Source organism: Oryctolagus cuniculus, chromosome 18 (genome assembly GCF_051225735.1).
Source record: "Oryctolagus cuniculus isolate XC-2025 breed Fujian yellow rabbit chromosome 18, ASM5122573v1, whole genome shotgun sequence".
Classification (NCBI taxonomy): Eukaryota; Metazoa; Chordata; class Mammalia; order Lagomorpha; family Leporidae; genus Oryctolagus; species Oryctolagus cuniculus.
In genome coordinates this window covers 11143902-11162239 of record NC_142884.1, presented here as the reverse complement: position 1 = coordinate 11162239, position 18338 = coordinate 11143902, and the positions used below count along the sequence as shown (strand labels likewise).

The 18338-nt window shown below is 64.5% G+C and overlaps 1 protein-coding gene across 5 annotated transcripts in view; it reads left to right on the top strand.

Annotated features, from left to right (window-relative positions):
* BICRA (BRD4 interacting chromatin remodeling complex associated protein) overlaps positions 1 to 17725 on the top strand; it is a 60102-nt gene extending 42377 nt beyond the window's left edge. For 2 of the 5 annotated variants that reach the window (XM_051837346.3, XM_051837345.3), the window contains exons 6-15: positions 72 to 2048; positions 2427 to 2603; positions 11825 to 12427; positions 12518 to 12680; positions 12875 to 12963; positions 13156 to 13196; positions 14045 to 14193; positions 14294 to 14388; positions 14471 to 14573; positions 16019 to 17725. In XM_051837346.3, coding sequence (XP_051693306.3) covers positions 72 to 2048; positions 2427 to 2603; positions 11825 to 12427; positions 12518 to 12680; positions 12875 to 12963; positions 13156 to 13196; positions 14045 to 14193; positions 14294 to 14388; positions 14471 to 14573; positions 16019 to 17073 — 4452 coding nt within the window. In that variant the 3' untranslated portion in view covers positions 17074 to 17725. The remainder of the gene's footprint in view (positions 1 to 71; positions 2049 to 2426; positions 2604 to 11824; positions 12428 to 12517; positions 12681 to 12874; positions 12964 to 13155; positions 13197 to 14044; positions 14194 to 14293; positions 14389 to 14470; positions 14574 to 16018) is intronic. The other 3 variants (XM_051837348.3, XM_051837349.3, XM_051837350.3) reach the window with 3 other exon arrangements.
* Positions 17726 to 18338: the final 613 nt, after the last annotated feature.

The following is an 18338-nucleotide window of genomic DNA, read 5'->3' as shown; positions in this document are numbered from 1 at the left end:
GCCCTGCGGCCCCGGCTGAGCTCCACCCCTTGCTAACCTCCCTCCTTCCTTCCTACCCTCCCCGGCCTCAGCTCCACGTGCAAGAAGCCTCCGGTAACCACCTGAACCCGGAGCCCAGCCAGCCGGCCCCCAGCGTGGACCTGGACTTCCTGGAAGATGACATCCTGGGCTCGCCCGCCGCGGGGGGCGGGGCGGCGGGCGGCGGGGGCGCCGACCAGCCCTGCGACATCCTCCAGCAGAGCCTCCAGGAGGCCAACATCACGGAGCAGACGCTGGAGGCCGAGGCCGAGCTGGACCTGGGCCCCTTTCAGCTGCCCACGCTGCAGCCGGCGGACGGTGGGGCAGGCCCAGCGGGGGCCGCCGGCGCTGCAGCCGTGGCCGCGGGGCCCCAGGCCCTGTTCCCCGGCGGCGCAGACCTGCTGGGGCTGCAGGCCCCGCCCACCGTGCTGACGCACCAGGCCCTGGTGCCGCCCCAGGACGTGGTCAACAAGGCCCTGAGCGTCCAGCCCTTCCTGCAGCCCGTGGGCCTGGGCAACGTGACCCTGCAGCCCATCCCGGGCCTCCAGGGCCTGCCCAACGGCAGCCCCGGGGGTGCCACGGCGGCCACGCTCGGCCTGGCGCCCATCCAGGTGGTCGGCCAGCCGGTCATGGCGCTCAACCCGCCCGCCTCTCAGCTCCTGGCCAAGCAGGTGCCTGTCAGCGGCTACCTGGCCTCGGCGGCCGGCCCCTCGGAGCCGGTGACCTTGGCCTCAGCCGGCGTCTCCCCGCAGGGGGCCGGCCTGGTCATCCAGAAGAGCCTCCCGGCCGCCGTGGCCACCACGCTCAACGGGAACTCCGTGTTTGCGGGCGCGGGCGCGGGCGCCGCCACGGCCGCAGCCGGCGGGGCGCCCTCGGGACAGCCGCTGGCGGTGGCCCCGGGCCTCGGCGCGGCGCCACTGGTCCCGGCACCCAACGTCATCCTGCACCGCACACCCACGCCCATCCAGCCCAAGCCGGCCGGGGTCTTGCCCCCCAAGCTCTACCAGCTGACGCCCAAGCCCTTCGCGCCCGCCGGTGCCACGCTCACCATCCAGGGCGAGCCGGGCGCGCTGCCGCCGCAGCCCAAGGCGCCACAGAACCTGACCTTCATGGCGGCGGGCAAAGCTGGCCAGAACGTGGTGCTGTCCGGCTTCCCCGCGCCGGCCCTGCAGGCCAGCGTGTTCAAGCAACCGCCCGCCACCACGACCGGGGCGGCGCCGCCGCAGCCGCCGGGGGCGCTGAGCAAACCCATGAGCGTGCACCTCCTGAACCAGGGCAGCAGCATCGTCATCCCCGCACAGCACATGCTGCCCGGCCAGAACCAGTTCCTGCTGCCGGGCGCCCCCGCCGCCGTGCAGCTCCCGCAGCCCCTCTCCGCCCTGCCGGCCAACGTGGGCGGGCAGATCCTGGCGGCGGCCGCAGCGCCTCACGCGGGCGGACAGCTCATCGCCAACCCCATCCTCACCAACCAGAACCTGGCGGCCCCGCTGAGCCTGGGCCCCGTGCTGGCCCCGCCCTCGGGCGCGCACAGCGCCGCACACATCCTCTCGGCCGCACCCATCCAGGTGGGGCAGCCCGCGCTCTTCCAGATGCCCGTGTCGCTGGCGGCGGGCAGCCTGCCTACGCAGAGTCAGCCGGCGGCCGCGGGGCCCACCGCCACCACCGTCCTGCAGGGCGTCACCCTGCCCCCCAGCGCCGTGGCCATGCTCAACGCCGCCGATGGGCTGGTGCAGCCCGCCACACCTGCTGCCGCCGCCTCCGGGGAGGCCACCCCAGTCCTCACGGTGCAGCCCGCACCGCCAGCACCGCCCGCAGCCAGCACGCCGCTGCCCCTGGGCCTCCAGCAGCCGCAGGTGCAGCAGTCCCCGCAGGCCACGGCCCCTGCGGCCACCGCCCCGCCTCAGGCCAGCACGCCCCAGCCCAGCCCGGGCCTGGCGTCCAGCCCGGAGAAGATGGTCCTCGGGCAGCCGCCACCTGTAGCCACCACAGCCATCCTCACTCAGGACTCCGTGCAGATGTTCCTGCCCCAGGTACTCGGGGCCCGGGCGAGGGTGAGGGGTGTTGGGAACTGGGAGACCCCAGAGCTGAGAGAGGCTGGCCAGGGTCTGGTGGGGTGGGGCTGACACGTGGCCACCCCTGGCTGAGCTGGACAGACCGCGGGCTGACAGCCACGGGGAGGGATGGGCTGACAGGCGGGGAGGGGTCTCGGAGTGCACAGCAAATGACTGAGTGAACGTGATGGCCAGGTCAGGAAAGCAGGAGGGCCAGGCGGGCTAGGGGTGGGACCAGCCAGCCGGGTCCCGCTGCTGCGCCCGCCACCCCCTGCTCTGCAGCCCTGGGGCAGGGGCGGTGTGGACGGGGTCCCCGGGCGTGGCCTTCTGACCCCTGTGCGGGCTGCCCCGTTGCAGGAGAGGAGCCAGCAGCCTCTCTCCACAGAGGGCCCCCACCTCTCCGTGCCCGCCTCGGTCATAGTCAGCGCCCCGCCTCCTGCCCAAGACCCAGCCCCGGCCACCCCCGTCGCCAAAGGAGCTGGCCTCGGCCCTCAGGCCCCCGACAGCCAGGCTTCCCCGGTGCCGGCCCCCCAGGTAGAGGAACCCCAGCAGCCTCTGTCCTCAGCTCAGCCCCCAGCCTCGCCCCCTTACCCCCTCACTGCTGTCCGCCTCCTCGCGCCCGGCCTGCCTGCCTCTGTCTCGCTGACCTGGGGAAAGGTGCTGTCGTCTCCTACTGCCACCCCCACCCCGCACTGCCTGTGTCTCCTCGCCCCCGGCAGGCAGGGGGAGGGCTCCACACGCTGGACAGGGCTGCAAGACACACAGCAGGAAAGGGGGTCTTCCCTGAGGTGGTGATGTCCACGTCCGGGCAGGGAGCATGCTCGGAGAGTCCACGGGTGGTAGACTAGGTGCGCAGGGACCAGCCCTGGCCTTGACCCGTGGCCTCGACCTGTGGCCTCCTGCTGGGGCTTCTCGCATCCTGTTTTGTGCATAGATGGTCACGTGCGTGGATTTCCTCCTCCACGTCTGTAAAATGCAGCACACTCTCCTGTGGTCCTCACCTTGCTCCTGTCCTTTGAAAGTTGACCTGGAAGATGGTTCTTCACCTTTCTGAAAGCCGCCAAGCTGTCCGCCGTGCAGACGGCACGTTTTCCTCTAAGCAGTCCCTGTTGTCGGGCTTGTGGGTCATTTCCTGTCCTTGGTTGTTGCGAGCAAACCTGTACAGACTGCGTTAGAAGTGGGAGGGCCTGCAGACACGCGCGTTTGTACTGTTGATGGACATTGGGCCACAGCTGGGTTCGAGCTTTCTCAGCTGTTCACAGTTTGCATCTGTTTTCTTGAACTTGACCAGTCTGATAGGTGGAAAATAGTATTTTGCTTTAGGTTATTTTTAAATTGTGGTTCAATGCTCTCTGTACTTCCTGTTCTACGAAATTGTTCCTACCTTTTGCCATTTTCGCACTTGGCTTGCCGATCATTTTCTTGTTTATTCGTAGAAACTCTTTACATATCAAAGAAATTTAGCCTTTTGTCTCACAGGAGAGGGGAGGGTAGGCTGTGTCCTGGAGGAACAGGTGTTGTACTTGTCCAGGAAGGACAGCGGACAGGGAGAAGGAGGAGGAGGGACGTCACAGAGGCCGGGGTGGTAGTACGCGATCAGCACAAGCTCGGGCTTGAACAGCTGTGATTCCTCCGGGGGGCTGTGCCTGAGCAGCTGGTGTCTGAATTCTATACCCAGATGTGAGGGCGCTTCGGGGTGGAGTAAACGAATTCACAGTCAGGGGTGCTTCACAGAGCTTGTGGGAGTGGACTGAAAACAGAACTTTATTCTGGTGCAAAGTAAAAAAAAAAAAAAAAAAAAAAAAAAAAAAAAAAAAAGAAACCCATGCATTGTTTTTTTCTTAAGAGACATCTTCCGGCCGGTGCCGCGGCTCACTAGGCTAATCCTCCGCCTTGTGGCGCCGGCACACCGGGTTCTAGTCCCGGTCAGGGCGCCGGATTCTGTCCCGGTTGCTCCTCTTCCAGGCCAGCTCTCTGCTGTGGCCCAGGAGTGCAGTGGAGGATGGCCCAAGTGCTTGGGCCCTGCACCCCATGGGAGACCAGGAGAAGCACCTGGCTCCTGCCATCGGATCAGCGCGGTGCACCGGCCACAGCGGCCATTGGAGGGTGAACCAACGGCAAAAGGAAGACCTTTCTCTCTGTCTCTCTCTCTCACTGTCCACTCTGCCTGTCAAAAAAAAAAAAAAAAAAAAAGAGGCATTTTTCGTGGCTGCTAGGCACAGACTGTGCACTGGAGAGACGTTCACTGGCCTGATGTTGAAGTTTATTTATTTGAAAGTCGGAGAGAGCAGGGTCTTCCATCTGCTGCTTCACTCCCCAAACAGCCACAACGGCTGGGACTGGGCCACCCTGAAACCAGGAGCCAGGAGCTCCATCCGCACTTGGGCCATCTTCCGCTGCTTTCCCAGGCGCATTAGCAGGGAGCTGGATCGGAATGGAGCAGCCGGGACTCAAACTGGGTCTTTGATGTGGGAAGCTGGTGTCAGGGACTGCGGCCTAACCCACTGCGCCCCGATGCTGGCCGGGAACCCCATCCGGGTCTCCCCGTGGGTGGTGGGGCCCCGAGCGCTTCTGGCGTCCCCTGCTGCCTGCTGAGGTGCCCATTAGTAGGGAGCTGGAATCAGGGGTGCAGCTGGGCCTTGCACCTGGCACTGCGGCGCAGGACGTGGCCATCCGCGAGCACAGCCTCCCGCCGCACCAGGCACCCACCCTGCCTCTCACTGTTAAATCGGAGGCAGGGGGCTGCCGCTGTGCAGCAGGTTAAGCCGCCGCCTGCAACGCCGGCACCCCAGGTAAGCCCCCCTGCTCCACTTCTGAACCAGCTCCCTGCGATGGCACCTGGGAGGCGGCAGATGATGGCTCAAGTACTTGGGCCCCTGCACCCGCATGGGAGACCCGGATGGGGTTCCTGGCTCCTGGCTTGGACCTGCCCCAGTCTTGGCTGTTGTGGCTGTTTGGGGAGTGAACCAGTGAATGGGAAATCTCTCTCTGTCACTCTGTCTTTCAAATAGCAAAACTGAAGCAGGTCCAGATAGGCTGCCGGGAACCGGTCTGTGGCTGCTCCTTCTGGCTTTCCCCGGCCCTCTCTTCCCACTCCACGTAAACTCCAGGAGGTGGTGTGTGTGTGTGTGCGCGCGCGTCTGCTCCGTCCCAGTGGCCACTCAGAGCCTGGCAGGTAGTGGGCACCCTGCGAGTGTTTATTGAATAAATAAGGGGAGGAGCTGCAATTCGCCACCAGCCCAGCGGGTAAAAGTGTTGTTTGCTCTCGGCAGTGTGGGCAGGAGGCCTCTGGGAAGGAAGAGGTGGGAGCGTGGCATGTGCCAAGGTCCTGAGGCAGGGGCCGACTTGGGATGAGCAAGGAACAGCAAGCAAGCAGTAGGAGAGCAGTAGATGGAAGGAGATGGCGTGGAAGAGTTGGTGGGGCCCTGTGCGCCAAAGCAAGGAGTTTGGGCTGGAGGCCAGGGGCAGAGCCTGAGTCCCTGATGGTCCACCCTCCCTCCAGCTGCCCAGCAGGGGCCAGGAGGTGGCTGCTGTAGCCCCTGGGGACGAGATGCCAGTGGCTCGGAGACCATGTTGAAGGTCTCTGGAGCCAGCTTGAAACCTAGGCAGCTGTGGCCGTTAACATAACAGGAAGTGACCTTCCTGTCGTGTCCGGCTGCTGTTCCAGGCACTTTGCAAGTGGCCTCCTGTTTAAACCTCAGCTGGGCAGCGCCAGTACCCCCAGTTTCTTGAGCTCAGACTCCATGCAGCCAGAGAAAGCAGGCTCCTGTGAAACTCCCGTGCGCAGAGTCACTTACAGTCTGCGAAATGACCCGCAGGCTGGGTGTGCGGGAAGCGGCGGTGCGTTCCGGGGACGGGCTCGGGGCCGTCTCCGAGACCTCTCGCTCCCCGGGCGCGGACGTTCCGAAATCCCCACACCCCTGGAACCAAAGCTGCTGCGGCCCCGAGAATTCTCAGCCTGCCTGCCAGTCCGGGCTGGAACGGGAGCCGCGCTGTGTGCTGCCCGCCGGTCTCTTCTCTTTCCTCTGTGCCTTTTACATGCTGGCCGCAGCCCGCGCCATCACAAGCGGGCACCGCTGGGGCGGGGGGGCGGGGAGCCAGGCACTGTGGGGGACTGTGGGCGAGTTGCTCGCGTCTCCGCCTCGGTTTCCCCCGCTGTACGACGAGGGCAGTAGCAAGAGCTGCTTTGTAGGGTTGGGAGTTAACACGGGGCTGTGGCTGGGAAGTGCATAGAGCAGGGTTGAGCTTCAAGTTCCTGCTAATGACAGCAGCGCTTTAGACAGCTAGAAACCATGTCAGTCAGCCAGCAGGAGCGCCAGCCAACAGTTATTTATAGACCCTGAAATGCAACTTTGTGTCGTTCTCATGAGTCACAAAGTCTTTTTTTTTTCCCCCTTCCAATCATTTAAACATGTAAGGGTTGGCATCGCTGGCAGTGAAGATGCCGCTATGGTAGTGCCTGGGTTTAAGTCCCTGCTTCACTTACGGTCCAGCTGCCTGCCGCCGTGCACCCTGAGTTGCAACAGGGGGTCCTCAAGTGCCTGGGCCCCTGCCACCTACCTGGGAGACCCGGCTGCAGCTCTGGGCTCCTGGCTGCCGCCCAGCCCAGCCCAGCCCAGCCCAGCCCTGGCTGTGGCGAACATTTGAGGAGTGAACCAGCCGCTGGCAGATCCCTCTCGGTCCCTCTGCCTTTCAGACAGATAAAATCAATCCGCCAAATAAGACCTTAAGAAATAAAATTAAGATTATTCCTAGCTGGGGGATCCTACGGACTGGCCGGCAGGGAGCATGTCCGTCCCTCGAGGCCCGCCAGGGTCCCCAGACCCACAGACGCTGCCGGCCGGGTGAGGCCCTGGGAGCCCTGTGACCGGGTCCTTGCAAATTCAGGGAATGGATAGCAGGCTGATTCCAAGGGGGTCGTTCTGTGTGGCCCACGAGGGACGTGATGAAGACCCACAGAGCCCGGGGCAGAGAGGAGAGCTCCCACCCCCGGCTTCAGGATTGATGAAAGGAATGGTCAGTGCACACAGGCGTCTCCGATATGTTCACCGTGTGGCTGACCGAGTCCCAGAGGGTGGGACTGTGCGCGTGGTCCCCGGATGGCGAGTGCCCGGGCGGGTTCCCGTGGTGTGCCCATGCCTGTGCCTTTTGCACATACCTGGGGTGGGTTTCTTTTTTTTTTTCTTTTTTTTTTTTTTTTTCTTTTTGACAGGCAGAGTTAGACAGTGAGAGAGACAGAGAGAAAGGTCTTCCTTTTCCATTGCTTCACCCCCCAAATGGCCGCTACAGCTGGCGCGATGCGCTGATCTGATACCAGGAGCCAGGCGCTTCCCCCCTGGTCTCCCATGTGGGTGCAGGGGCCAAGGACCTGGGCCATCCTCCACTGCACTCCCGGGCCACAGCAGAGAGCTGGACTGGAAGAGGACCAACCGGGACTAGAACCTGGGGTGCCAGCACCGCAGGCGGAGGATTGGCCAAATGAGCCGCGGCGCCGGCCTGGGTGGGTTTCTAGAGGCTTGGGGGTCGGGGTGTCCGTGGAGAGCATTGTGCCCGGGGAGCCCCGGGCCTCAGAGCTGCACTCCACCTGCTTGTGGCTGCCGCGCGCTGCCCTGTGCCGGGCCAGGAGGTGGAGGAGCGCCCTCCATCCGCACATGGCTGCCACCTAACAGACCCCCATGCTAGTTAACAAAAATGATAAAAATGACTGCATGCAAATTCTGAGAATTTAGAAGACTTTGAAAAGGACAAAGGAAATGAAATCCCCTCCCCATGCTACTGGAAGGAGGCGGTTGTTAACTGTGTAATAGGCCCCCCCCCCTTTTTAAAAAAAATTTATCTATTCATTTTTGTTTGTTTAAAAGGCTGAGCCACAGAGAATGATCTTCCATCCGCTGGGTCACTCCTCAAATGCCCACAATTGCTAGGGCTGGGCCACGCTGAAGCCAGGAGCCTGGAACTCCATTCGGGTCTCCCACGTGGGCAGAGGCCGAAGGGCCTGGGCCATCTTCCTTTGCTTTCCCAGGCACTTTAGCAGAGAGCTGGATAGGAAGTGGAGCAGCCGGGACTTGAACCAGCAACTGGCATCTATACAGGATGCTGGCACTGCAGGCTGGGGCTTTAACCTCTGCACCACAGCGCTGGCCCCAATCATCAAAAGTTTGGGGTTTTTTTGTTGTTTTTTTGTTTGTTTGTTTGTTTGTTGACAGGTAGAGTTATAGACAGTGAGAGAGAGACAGAGAGAAAGGTCTTCCTTCCATTGGTTCATTCCCCAAATGGCCACTACGGCCGGCGCTGCGCCAATCCGAAGCCAGAAGCCAGGTGCTTCCTCTTGGTCTCCCACGCGGGTGCAGGCACCCAAGCACTTGGGCCATCCTCCACTGCACTCCTGGGCCACAGCAGAGCGCTGGACTGGAAGAGGACTGGAAGACTAGAACCTGGCGCCCATATGGGGTGCCGGCGCCGCAGGCGGAGGATTAACCAAGTGAGCCACGGTGCCGGCCCCAAAAGTATTTTTTTTTTTTTAAAGTGCAGGGCAAGTGTCCCAGCCATGCCTCCATCCTTAGCCCACTGCTGCCCCACTGCCACAGCCCCCTCCCCCTCCGACAAACCACTGACTTATGCTCGTTTTGTTTTGTTTTTCATTTCCATCTTACTGATTTGAAAGGCAAAGAATTCTCCTGTCCATGGGTTCATCCCCCAATAGCCAGGGCTGCGTCAGGCCAAAGCCGGGATCTGGGAACTCCATCCAGGTCCCATAGGTGGGTGGCAGGGGCCCATGCACTTGAACCGTCCCCACTGCCTCCCAGGGCGCACATGGGCAGGGACCTGATGTTGGGAGCGGAGCCGAACTTCAGCCCAGACGCTCTGATGCGTGCCGCGAGAGCCCCGGGCAGAATTGCCACGGCACCCGGTGCCTGCCACTGCTGTGTGTCCTGCAGGTCTCTGTGCCTCTGCAGCGCAGGGCACCTCCTCGCCCGAAGTCTCTCCTGCTAGTACCCAGAAGGCAGCGCAGTGCCCACTGCGGTGGGCTCCCAGGGCGGGCTTCCCTGCTCCTTGGCCAAGGTCATCAGCGCTCACCCTGTGCACAGTGTGTGTGCGTGTGTGGCCACATGTAGGTGTAGGCGCTGGCCTCCATTGCCACCGATGCGCCCCACATGCCTGGACGAATTTGCTTGCCTCCTGGAGCCTGTTTGCAAATGTGCATTTGTGCCCGGGAGTGTCTGTGCGAGACAGGGCTTACTGCTAATGTGAAGGGTAAATATGGACCCCCAAGGCGCTCAGATGTACCTGTGTGTTGTTGTAAGTGATGCCGTGTACCTCTTGAAATGCCTAAGCTCTTCGTGTGTTTTTGTGTGCAGCATCTGAGCCGATCCTTTGCCTCCTTCTTTGTGCTGGTTGTTACTTTTAGTGATTTCTAGAGGCTCTTTACATATGAGATGACCTCTCTTTATATCTGTGCTGTGAGCTGGAGATTTTTATACCTCCAGTCTGTCATTTGGGTTGCTACTTAAGTGTTCAGAGGGTGTGTGTGCGTGCACGTGAACGTTTGTAACGTGAATGAAATGTTTGGATTTGGAGATGCTTTTGAACTTTGCATTTTTAAAATTATTTCTTATTTATTTGAACCACTGGTTTGCTCCAAATCCCTGTGATGGCCAGGGCTGGGCTGGGCCGAATCCTGGAGCCTGGAACGCAGTGTGGGATGCAGAGTCTTAGCTGTCGGGCCACACGTCTGCTCCCCACGTTTTCTCCACTTTTAAATTTCAAGCATAGGGGTCAGCGCTGTGGCGCAGTGGGTCAAGCTTCCACCTGCGGTGCCACCATCCCATATGGGTGCCAGTTCAAGTCCCGGCTGCTCCACTTCTGATCCAGCTCCCTGCTAATGCTCCTGGGAAAGCAGTGGAGTATGGCCCAAGTGCTTGGACCGCTTCACCCACATAGGAGACCTGATTGAAGCTCCTGGCCCAGCCCTGACCACTGTGGCCATTTGGGAAGTGAACCAGCGGATGGAAGACCTCTCTCTCTCCTCTCTCTGAAACTCTGCCTTTCAAATAAATAGATCTTTTTTTTTTTTTTAATTCCAAGCACCTAGAAGTTTCAGGATGAGCACAAGGAGCTCCCACACATGTTGGTTGCTAACGCTCAGTGGTGGAGCCGCCCCCCCAGAGTGGGCAGCCCCAGATGAGTCGCGAGTGCGCCCGAGGGGCCTGGCTCAGCTGCCTGCCGCGGCTGCCACAGTGTCAAGCGAGGGGGGGCCTGGGCTCCAGTGCTGGCTCTGCCCCCGACCCCAGCTTCCTGCTCAGGCACACCCTGGGTGCCTGCGCCCATGTGGGCGTGCCCAGCCCCAGCTGCTGTGTGCATCTGCGGAGCGAGCTCTGTGTGTCTGTCCGTCTGTCTTCCTGCCCTTGATAACGAGGTGTTCTCCTGCGTAACCATCGCGCTGGCCGCGTGGCCAGCATGCACAGTGGCTGCTCCTTGCCGTGTGGCCAGGTGCTGTGGCCTCTTCCTGAGCGTCCACGCAGTGTTGGGAGCGTGGGGTGTGGCCCGGCAGCTGCTCGTCTCTCAGTTCCCTCTGCAGCCAGCTTTTGGAGGTCTTCCATTTTCCTCTGTTGCATCACCCCCCACCCTGTGTTCTTCATCAGCTTCCTGGAGGCGGGGCTATCAGGTCAAAGGTCATGACCCTCCCAAAGCGCCCCCCACAAGCTGCTTGCAGAGGGTTGTCCAGGGGACATTCCTCCAGCCATGTCCATGCTAGGAGCACCCCCCCCTCAGAGGTGGTAAACCTTTGTGGACGTCTGGGTGGATTGATTGATTGATTGAGATGTTTTTGTCTTGGAATTGCCGGGGCTTGGAGGGATGCTGGACCCATCCTGGAGGCCACAGCTAATGGTAGCCAGGAATCGTGAGGCAGCCACGTAGGAGGCTCCCAGCTGGGTCCTCCTGAGTCTCTGAGCCGTGTCCAAGCGGGGAGGGAAGGGGCCCAAAGCTGGAGCTCCACCTCTCGCCCCTGGCCTCAGTTTCTCATCTGTAAAATGGGTCCAGGGTTGCCACTGCTCTTAGGGCCCTGTTCAGATTCCATGAGTCAGTGCCGGTGCCCGTCTGTGCCGTCAGAGGGGCCACTGCTGGGCTGCGGGTTCCGTGGCACAAGTGTCAGGCACCAGCCCAGTGTTGGGTACACAGCTGGTGCCAACTGTGGCTTCCACGGTCGGTTCTGAGGGCAGAGTCCAGCCAGGCATGTCTTCGGTGAGGTTGCCACATGCGTGTCAGCACAGCTAGTCCCAGGGTCCGGTGTCGCCTGCCTGCACCCCCATGCCGGCACCTTCAGCCAGGGCCACCCAGGCACACGGAGGCAGAGGTCCTGGACACTTGGAAGGGGGCCCCGGACTCAGGTGCTAGCATCAGAAGGTGCCCCCAGCTGTGGTCGGGAGCCCAGCCCCGGGACCCGGCACACAGCAGGCAGGCGCTGGCAAAGGGGACACTGCCTGCCGCCCCTCCCCCGCTGCTGCGCTGGCTGCTCCCTGGCCTCCTGCCGCTGGGCGCTGGGCGCCGTGTCCTCACTGCTGTCCTGCTTCCTCCGCTGCTGCCACCCACCCCGCGGGGCCCAGGGCACTGGAGGGGCGGGGAGGGACCGAGGGGCAGGGCCTGGGGCCTGAGCCACAGGAGGGGCAGGGCCGGGGGGGGGGGGGAGGTGCTGGCTAACACGGGGAGGGGGCGGCCAAGGCAGCTTCTGACCCCTGCCTCTCCTCCCCGCCCAGATCCCGGCAGCCGCTCCACTGAAGGGCCCCGGCCCCTCCTCGTCCCCTTCGCTACCTCACCAGGCCCCTCTGGGGGACAGCCCCCACCTGCCCTCCCCGCACCCTGCCCGGCCCCCCTCCCGCCCGCCCTCCCGCCCCCACTCGCGCCCGCCCTCCCAGCCCCAGAGTCTGTCCCGCCCACCCTCGGAGCCCGCCCTGCACCCCTGCCCGCCACCCCAGGCCCCACCCGCTCTGCCGGGCATCTTCGTGATCCAGAATCAGCTGGGTGTCCCCCCGCCTGTCAGCACCCCAGCCCCCACCGCCCCAGGCCCCCAGCCGCCCGAGGGGCCGCTGCCCGCCGCCCCCCACCTCCCTCCAGCCTCCACCTCCGCCGCTGCCGCCTCCTCCGAGGCGTCCTCCAGGCTGCAGGCCCCCGCGCCATCTGACTTTCAGCTTCAGTTCCCGCCCGGCCAGGGGCCCCACAAGTCCCCCACACCCCCGCCGACCCTCCACCTGGTCCCCGAGCCCGCGGTGCCCCCGCCGCCTCCGCGGACCTTCCAGATGGTGGCCGCCCCCTTCCCGACCCTGCCCCAGCCGAAGGCCCTCCTGGAGAGATTCCACCAGGTAACCTGCCAGGGGCCCGGCCACCTCCTGCCTGCCTATCCGCCACCCGTGTCTCTGCCCGCAGCCCCTCAACCGCCTTCCCGCCCTCAGGTGCCGCCCGGGATCCTGCTCCAGAACAAAGCGGGCGGGGCCCCCGCCGCCCCACAGACCCTCGCCAGCCCCACTGCCTCGGTGCTGGTCAGCAGCCAGGCCCCCTCCGGGACCCCTGCTGCCCCCAGCCACGCCCCTGCCCCAGCACCCATGGCCACAACAGGTAGGGGAGAGGTGGCCACGCGGGAGGGCTGGGGCAGGGCTGGGGGTGTGCACGCCCAGGGCACTGGGGGGAGGTACGGGAGGGAAGGCTGACTCCCTGACCCCAGGGACACTGGGGGGCTGCAGGCCCAGGAGGAGAGGCCTCTGTCTGTGCCGTGACCCCCCGGCCCTGTGTCCCCCCCTCCCCCACCCCAGGCCTCCCTCTGCTTCCCACCGAGAGCAAAGCTTTTGCCAGCAGCCTTCCAACCCTGGGCGTGGGCAAGGCCAGCACGTCCGGGCTGCAGGTAAGACCCCTCAGACGGGTGAGGGTGCGGTGGCACACAGGAGGTAGGAGTAGGAGGGGTGAGGGCGGGGGTGTGTGTGTGTCCTGCGGTGGAGCCCCAAGTCGGGGAGACACAGCAGGAGGTCAGGAGCCAGAACCCAGGAAGCCGGAGACCAGTGCACGCTGGATACACCCCCTCCCCTCTCTCCCGCAGCTGAAGAAAGCCCCCGCCCTGCAGCCCAGCAAGGAGGCCTGGTGAGTGGCAGCCCCCATGCCCAGGCCCCGCCCCCGGCCTCCCCAGGGGGCCGCCCTGAGCCCTGGTCAGCTGTGTGTGGGCTGTGCCAGCTCTCCATCAGTCCTCACGGGTGGGCAGCCTCACGGGTGGGCAGGCAGAACCCAGTGGGTAGACCCCCCGGTGTTTGAGATAAGTGGGTGCAAGTTTGGGTGCAGGGACAGAAATGGGCAGGGGGGAGGGGCAGCGGTGGGTGGGTGTCTGGGCAGGCAGGCAGATGTTGGCAGGATGCGGGTTGTGCACCTGGGGGAGGCATGGGGACGAGGTGGGGGTGCACGGGGGAGGAGTCCGTGCTGGCCTGCCTTCCTGCCTGCTCCTTCTTCCTCACCAGCATTTGTTAAATGCTCAGCTCCCAGCCTGTGCCAGGGGCTGGGACACCGGGTGGGCAAGGCTGGCTGTGGCCAGGGGCTGCCGGCCTTCAGCACAGGGTGAAGGCCGGGCTGGGCCTGAGGCCGAGACCCCCACGGGAGACCCCCACCGACCGGCCGGCCTCGCGGGGTCGCCGGGCCCCAGGCAGGTGGCGACACACTGACCCCTGGCGGCGGGACGCAGACTAGCGGGGAGCCCGGGTTTTTCCGGCGCTGGCTTCTGCCTCCTGAGTGCTGGGGACCATGACTCCGCCCCCCAGCCCGGCCTCAGTTTCCCTTACTGTAACATGAGGGTGCCCACAGCACACACCTGTGCCTCTCAGCGCGCGCCACCCCGCACTTCCCGGGGATCGCTTTGTGCTGAGGGTGCGCGGTCGGGGAGCGTCCCCTGGGCCTCACCCCGCCTCCGCGTGTGGTCTCTCCCCTTCCCCTCCGCACCCCAGTTTCCTGGAGCATTTGCACAAACATCAGGGCTCCGTCCTGCACCCCGACTGCAAGACCGCCTTCCCCTCCCTGCGGGACGCACTGCAGCGCCTGCTGCCCTACCACGTCTACCAGGGCGCCCTCCCCTCCCCCAGCGACTACCACAAAGGTGAGGCCCGCGCGGGGGGCGGGGCGGGGCGGGGGCTGCCCCGCGCCCGCCTGCGCCTGCGGGAGCCCGACCGCCCCAACCTCGCCTTCCCTCCTGGCAGTGGACGAGGAGTTTGAGACGGTGTCCACACAGCTACTGAAACGCACCCAGGCCATGCTCAACAAATACCGGCTCCTGCTCCTCGAGGAGTCCCGGGTAGGGTGCCCGCCCCGCCCCCACCCCTCGCGACCCCTCCCCCTCCCCACCCCCCTACTCATCCTGTTCCCTTCCCCCGCAGAGGGTGAGCCCCTCGGCTGAGATGGTCATGATCGACCGGATGTTCATTCAGGAGGAGAAGACCACCCTTGCCTTGGATAAACAGCTGGCCAAGGAGAAGCCCGGTGAGAGGGGCAGGGCGGGCCGGAGGGTCCCGCCGAGGGCGGCCTAGGGGGCCAGGTGCTCCATCAGGGAGCCAGGTGCGTGGCCTTCCCCGCCGCCGCCGCTAGGGGGCGCCCGAGTCACTCTCCCTCAGTCTTGGGTGGCTGGACGGGCGAGGCTAGCCAGGGCCCTGGTCTCAGCCCCTCTCCCCGCACTTGATGGCTCTGAGAGCATCCATCGATCCATCGATCCATCACACCTGGTGGCCTGGTCTGCCTCACCCCAGCCCCAGCCCCAGGGACTTTGCAGTTCCCCTGGGCCCTCGCCCTGCCCTCTGCCCTGGGCCCCGGCTTATCTACACACTGTTCCTGTTGGTTATTGAATCTGAGAGAGGGCCAGCTCCTGTCTGCTGCTTCCCTCCCTGCGAGGCTGGGAGGCTGGAGCCCAGCCACTCCGGCTGTCAGTCATGGAATGCAACCCGGGCACTCTGCCGTGGGACCCCCGTGTCTTAACACTAGGCTCAATGCCCACCCCCTCATTTTTAAAAAGTGGTCAAAATTCTTATTTATTTGAGAGGCAGAGTTACAAACAGGGAGAGAGGTCTTCCATCTACTGATCCACTCCCCAGTTGGCTGCAACAGCCTGAGCTGAGCCAATCCGAAGCCAGGAGCCAGGAGCTGCTTCCGGGTCCCCCACATGGGTGCAGGGGCCCAAGCACTTGGGCCATCCTCCGCTGCTTTCCCAGGCCACAGCAGAGAGCCCGATGGGATGCCAGCATCGCTTAACCTACTATGCCGTAGCACCCGTCCCACATGGGTGTTTTTAAAAATACTTTATTTGAAAGGCAGAGTGACAGAGAGAGACATGTAGACATCTCCTCTCCCTGGTTCACTCCCCCAAGTGCCCATAACAGCCAGGCTAAAGCCAGGAGCGGGAACTCCATCCGGGTCTCCCACGTGGGCGGCAGGGGCCCGGTCCTTGGCCGGTCCTTGGCCGGTCCTCAGCTGCCTTCCCAGGTGTGCTGGCCGGGGTTGCATGGGAGACGCAGCAGCAAATAGGCATCTTACTGGCCGCTACTGTCCCAGGAGCTGGCTCAACCCGCTGGGCCCCCACATCCTGCTCACTGGTACTTAGAGAACACCTCGGTGCAGGGGGTCAGCGGTGGGGGAGGGCGGGAGCCATGAGCCTCAGCACAGGGCTGCGTAGGGCTCTAGTGAGCTACTTTGCCTCCGCGTACACACCTGTCCGTCAGGTGCAGTGCACAGCGCCCGTTCCCAAGCCCCCTGCCGCTGCCGGGGCACGTGCGCTCTGGAGCGGTCCCCGGCGGGTCCCCGGGCAGGCAGCCTGCTGGAATCAGGCGGTAGGGATTACTCCCAAGAAGCACAGGTGTCCGACTCGCGTCGGGCGAGGGCTGGGCAGCGCGGGCCTCCTAACACCCGCTGGTCTCTCTGCCTCCCTCCCCCCGCAGACGAGTACGTGTCTTCCTCGCGCGCCCTCGGCCTGCCCGCGTCCGCCGCCTCCGACGGCCACCGGGTCCCAGGCCATGGCTCCGCGGCAGCCTCCGCCGCCTCGGGCCAGCCGCCGCCACCACACCTGCCCACCAAGCTCGTGATCCGGCACGGCGGGGCGGGCGGCTCCCCGTCGGTGACCTGGGCGCGAGCCTCCTCCGCCTCCCTGTCCTCCTCGTCGTCCGCCGCCTCGTCCCTGGACGCCGACGAAGACGGTCCGATGCCTTCCCGCAACCGCCCGCCCATCAAGACCTACGAGGCGCGGAGCCGCATCGGCCTCAAGCTCAAGATCAAGCAGGAGGCCGGGCTCAGCAAGGTCGTGCACAACACGGCGCTGGACCCGGTGCACCAGCCCCCGCCGCCGCCCGCCGCCCCCCAGAGCGCCGAGCCCCCACCGCGGCCGCCCCCGCCGCCGCCGCCGCCGCCCCCGCCGCCGCCGCCACCCCCGCCGCCGCCGGCCCCGGGCCAGATGAACGGCACGGTTGACCACCCGCCGCCGGCCGCAGCCCGCAAGCCGCCAGGGCACGCAGCGCACGGGCCGCGCCTGCCACTGCGCAAGAGCTACCGGGAGCACGCGGCCGCCAGCCCCGCGCCGCCGCCCGCCAAGGTGGACGAGGCCACGAGCGGCCTTATCCGCGAGCTGGCGGCCGTGGAGGACGAGCTGTACCAGCGGCTGCTCAAGGGCGCTGCGCCCGGCGAGCCCGCGGCCGCCCACACCGGCGCGGCGCAGGGCGGGGACCCCGGCTGGGAGGCACCCGCGCCGCCGCCCACCAAGCGGCGCAAGTCGGAGTCTCCGGACGTCGACCAGGCCAGCTTCTCCAGCGACAGCCCGCAGGACGACGCGCTCACCGAGCACCTGCAGAGCGCCATCGACAGCATCCTGAACCTGCAGCAGGCGCCCGGCCGGCCGCCCGCGCCCGCGCCCGCCTCCTCGCCGCCGCCCCCGCACAGGCCCGAGGCCTACCCGCCCTCCAGCCACAACGGCGGCCTGGGCGCCAGGACGTTGAACAGATAACAGCGGGCCGCCCGGGACCCGCCCATCTCCCCCGCCTAAGTTATTGCCTTCGTGAAGGCCGCCAACCCCCGCCGCGGGGCGGAGCGCCGGCGTGGGGGGGCGGGCAGGGCACGGACTCGGGGGAGGGGGCCCCGGGGTACCCGCCCCCGCCCCGCCCAGCCACAGGCGGGCTCCCTCCGGAGTGCCAGTGCCTGCCTGTGCGCCCCCTGCCACATCCGTCGCCTTGCGGGGCGCGCGCAAGCCTTTGCCAGGGAGGGTCCTTCCAGACCACCCAGCCCCCACCGCCACCGCACAGGCTGCAGAAGGAATCCGCAGATGGGACGGGGGCTCCCCCGGGCGCGTGCGCTGCCTCCTTGTGCGCCCGCGCGTCCAGGCGAGAGCACGCCCGCGCACCCAGCCGCAGCTGCGGCTCCACCGCGATCCGAGCAAAACCGGGGTCCCCCCCCCATGCCCCCGCCACGCAGCCAGTCTTCCTCTGCCCTTCCTGCCTCCAGCCGCCCGCGCCACATTTTGAAATCTCGGAGACAAAACTAGTACTGTAAGATAAATTTTTTTGTACTGTATTTATTGTGTATAAGGATTTTTTTAAAGGAGAATTCTGTACATTTAGAACTCTTGTAAATTAAAAGCCGATCCTTTTTTTAAAACTGTACACACGCCCATTTGGCCTTGTTGCTTGGGGAGGTTAGGGGGCGGCCCGTGGTTGGGGAGCTGCCCAGGTGTGCTGGCTGCACCTGCTCGGGCGGCTTGACGAGGGTGGTGGGGAGCACAGGAACCCAGAATACCGACGGATCTGACTTACGGGAGGGGAGGTCTCTGTGGGCCCTGCCCCCTTCTTTTTCTTCCTTCCTTTTTAGATTGATTTATTTATTTGCAAGGCAGAGTTACAGAGAGGCAAAGGCAGAGAGAAAGAGAGGTCTTCCATCCAGTGGTGGCCAGAACAGCCGAATCTGGGCCAATCTGGAGCCAGGAGCTTCTTCTGGATCTCCCATGGGGGTACAGGAGCCCAAGGACTTGGGCCATCCTCCACTGCTTTCCCAGATGTGCAAGCAGGGAGCTGGATCAGAAGTGGAGCAGCCGGGACTCAAACCGGCGCCCATATGAGATGCTGGTGTCACAGCGCTGGCCCCTTTGCCCCTTTCACAGTAGCCAGGACCTCACCTGGGGAGCTGAAGTGCCTGTCTGCTTTGGGCTAAATGTCGTCAGCCAGGCAATATGGCCCCTTGTTGATTTATTTTGTAAGAATTACAGGAAGAGATTTTCCA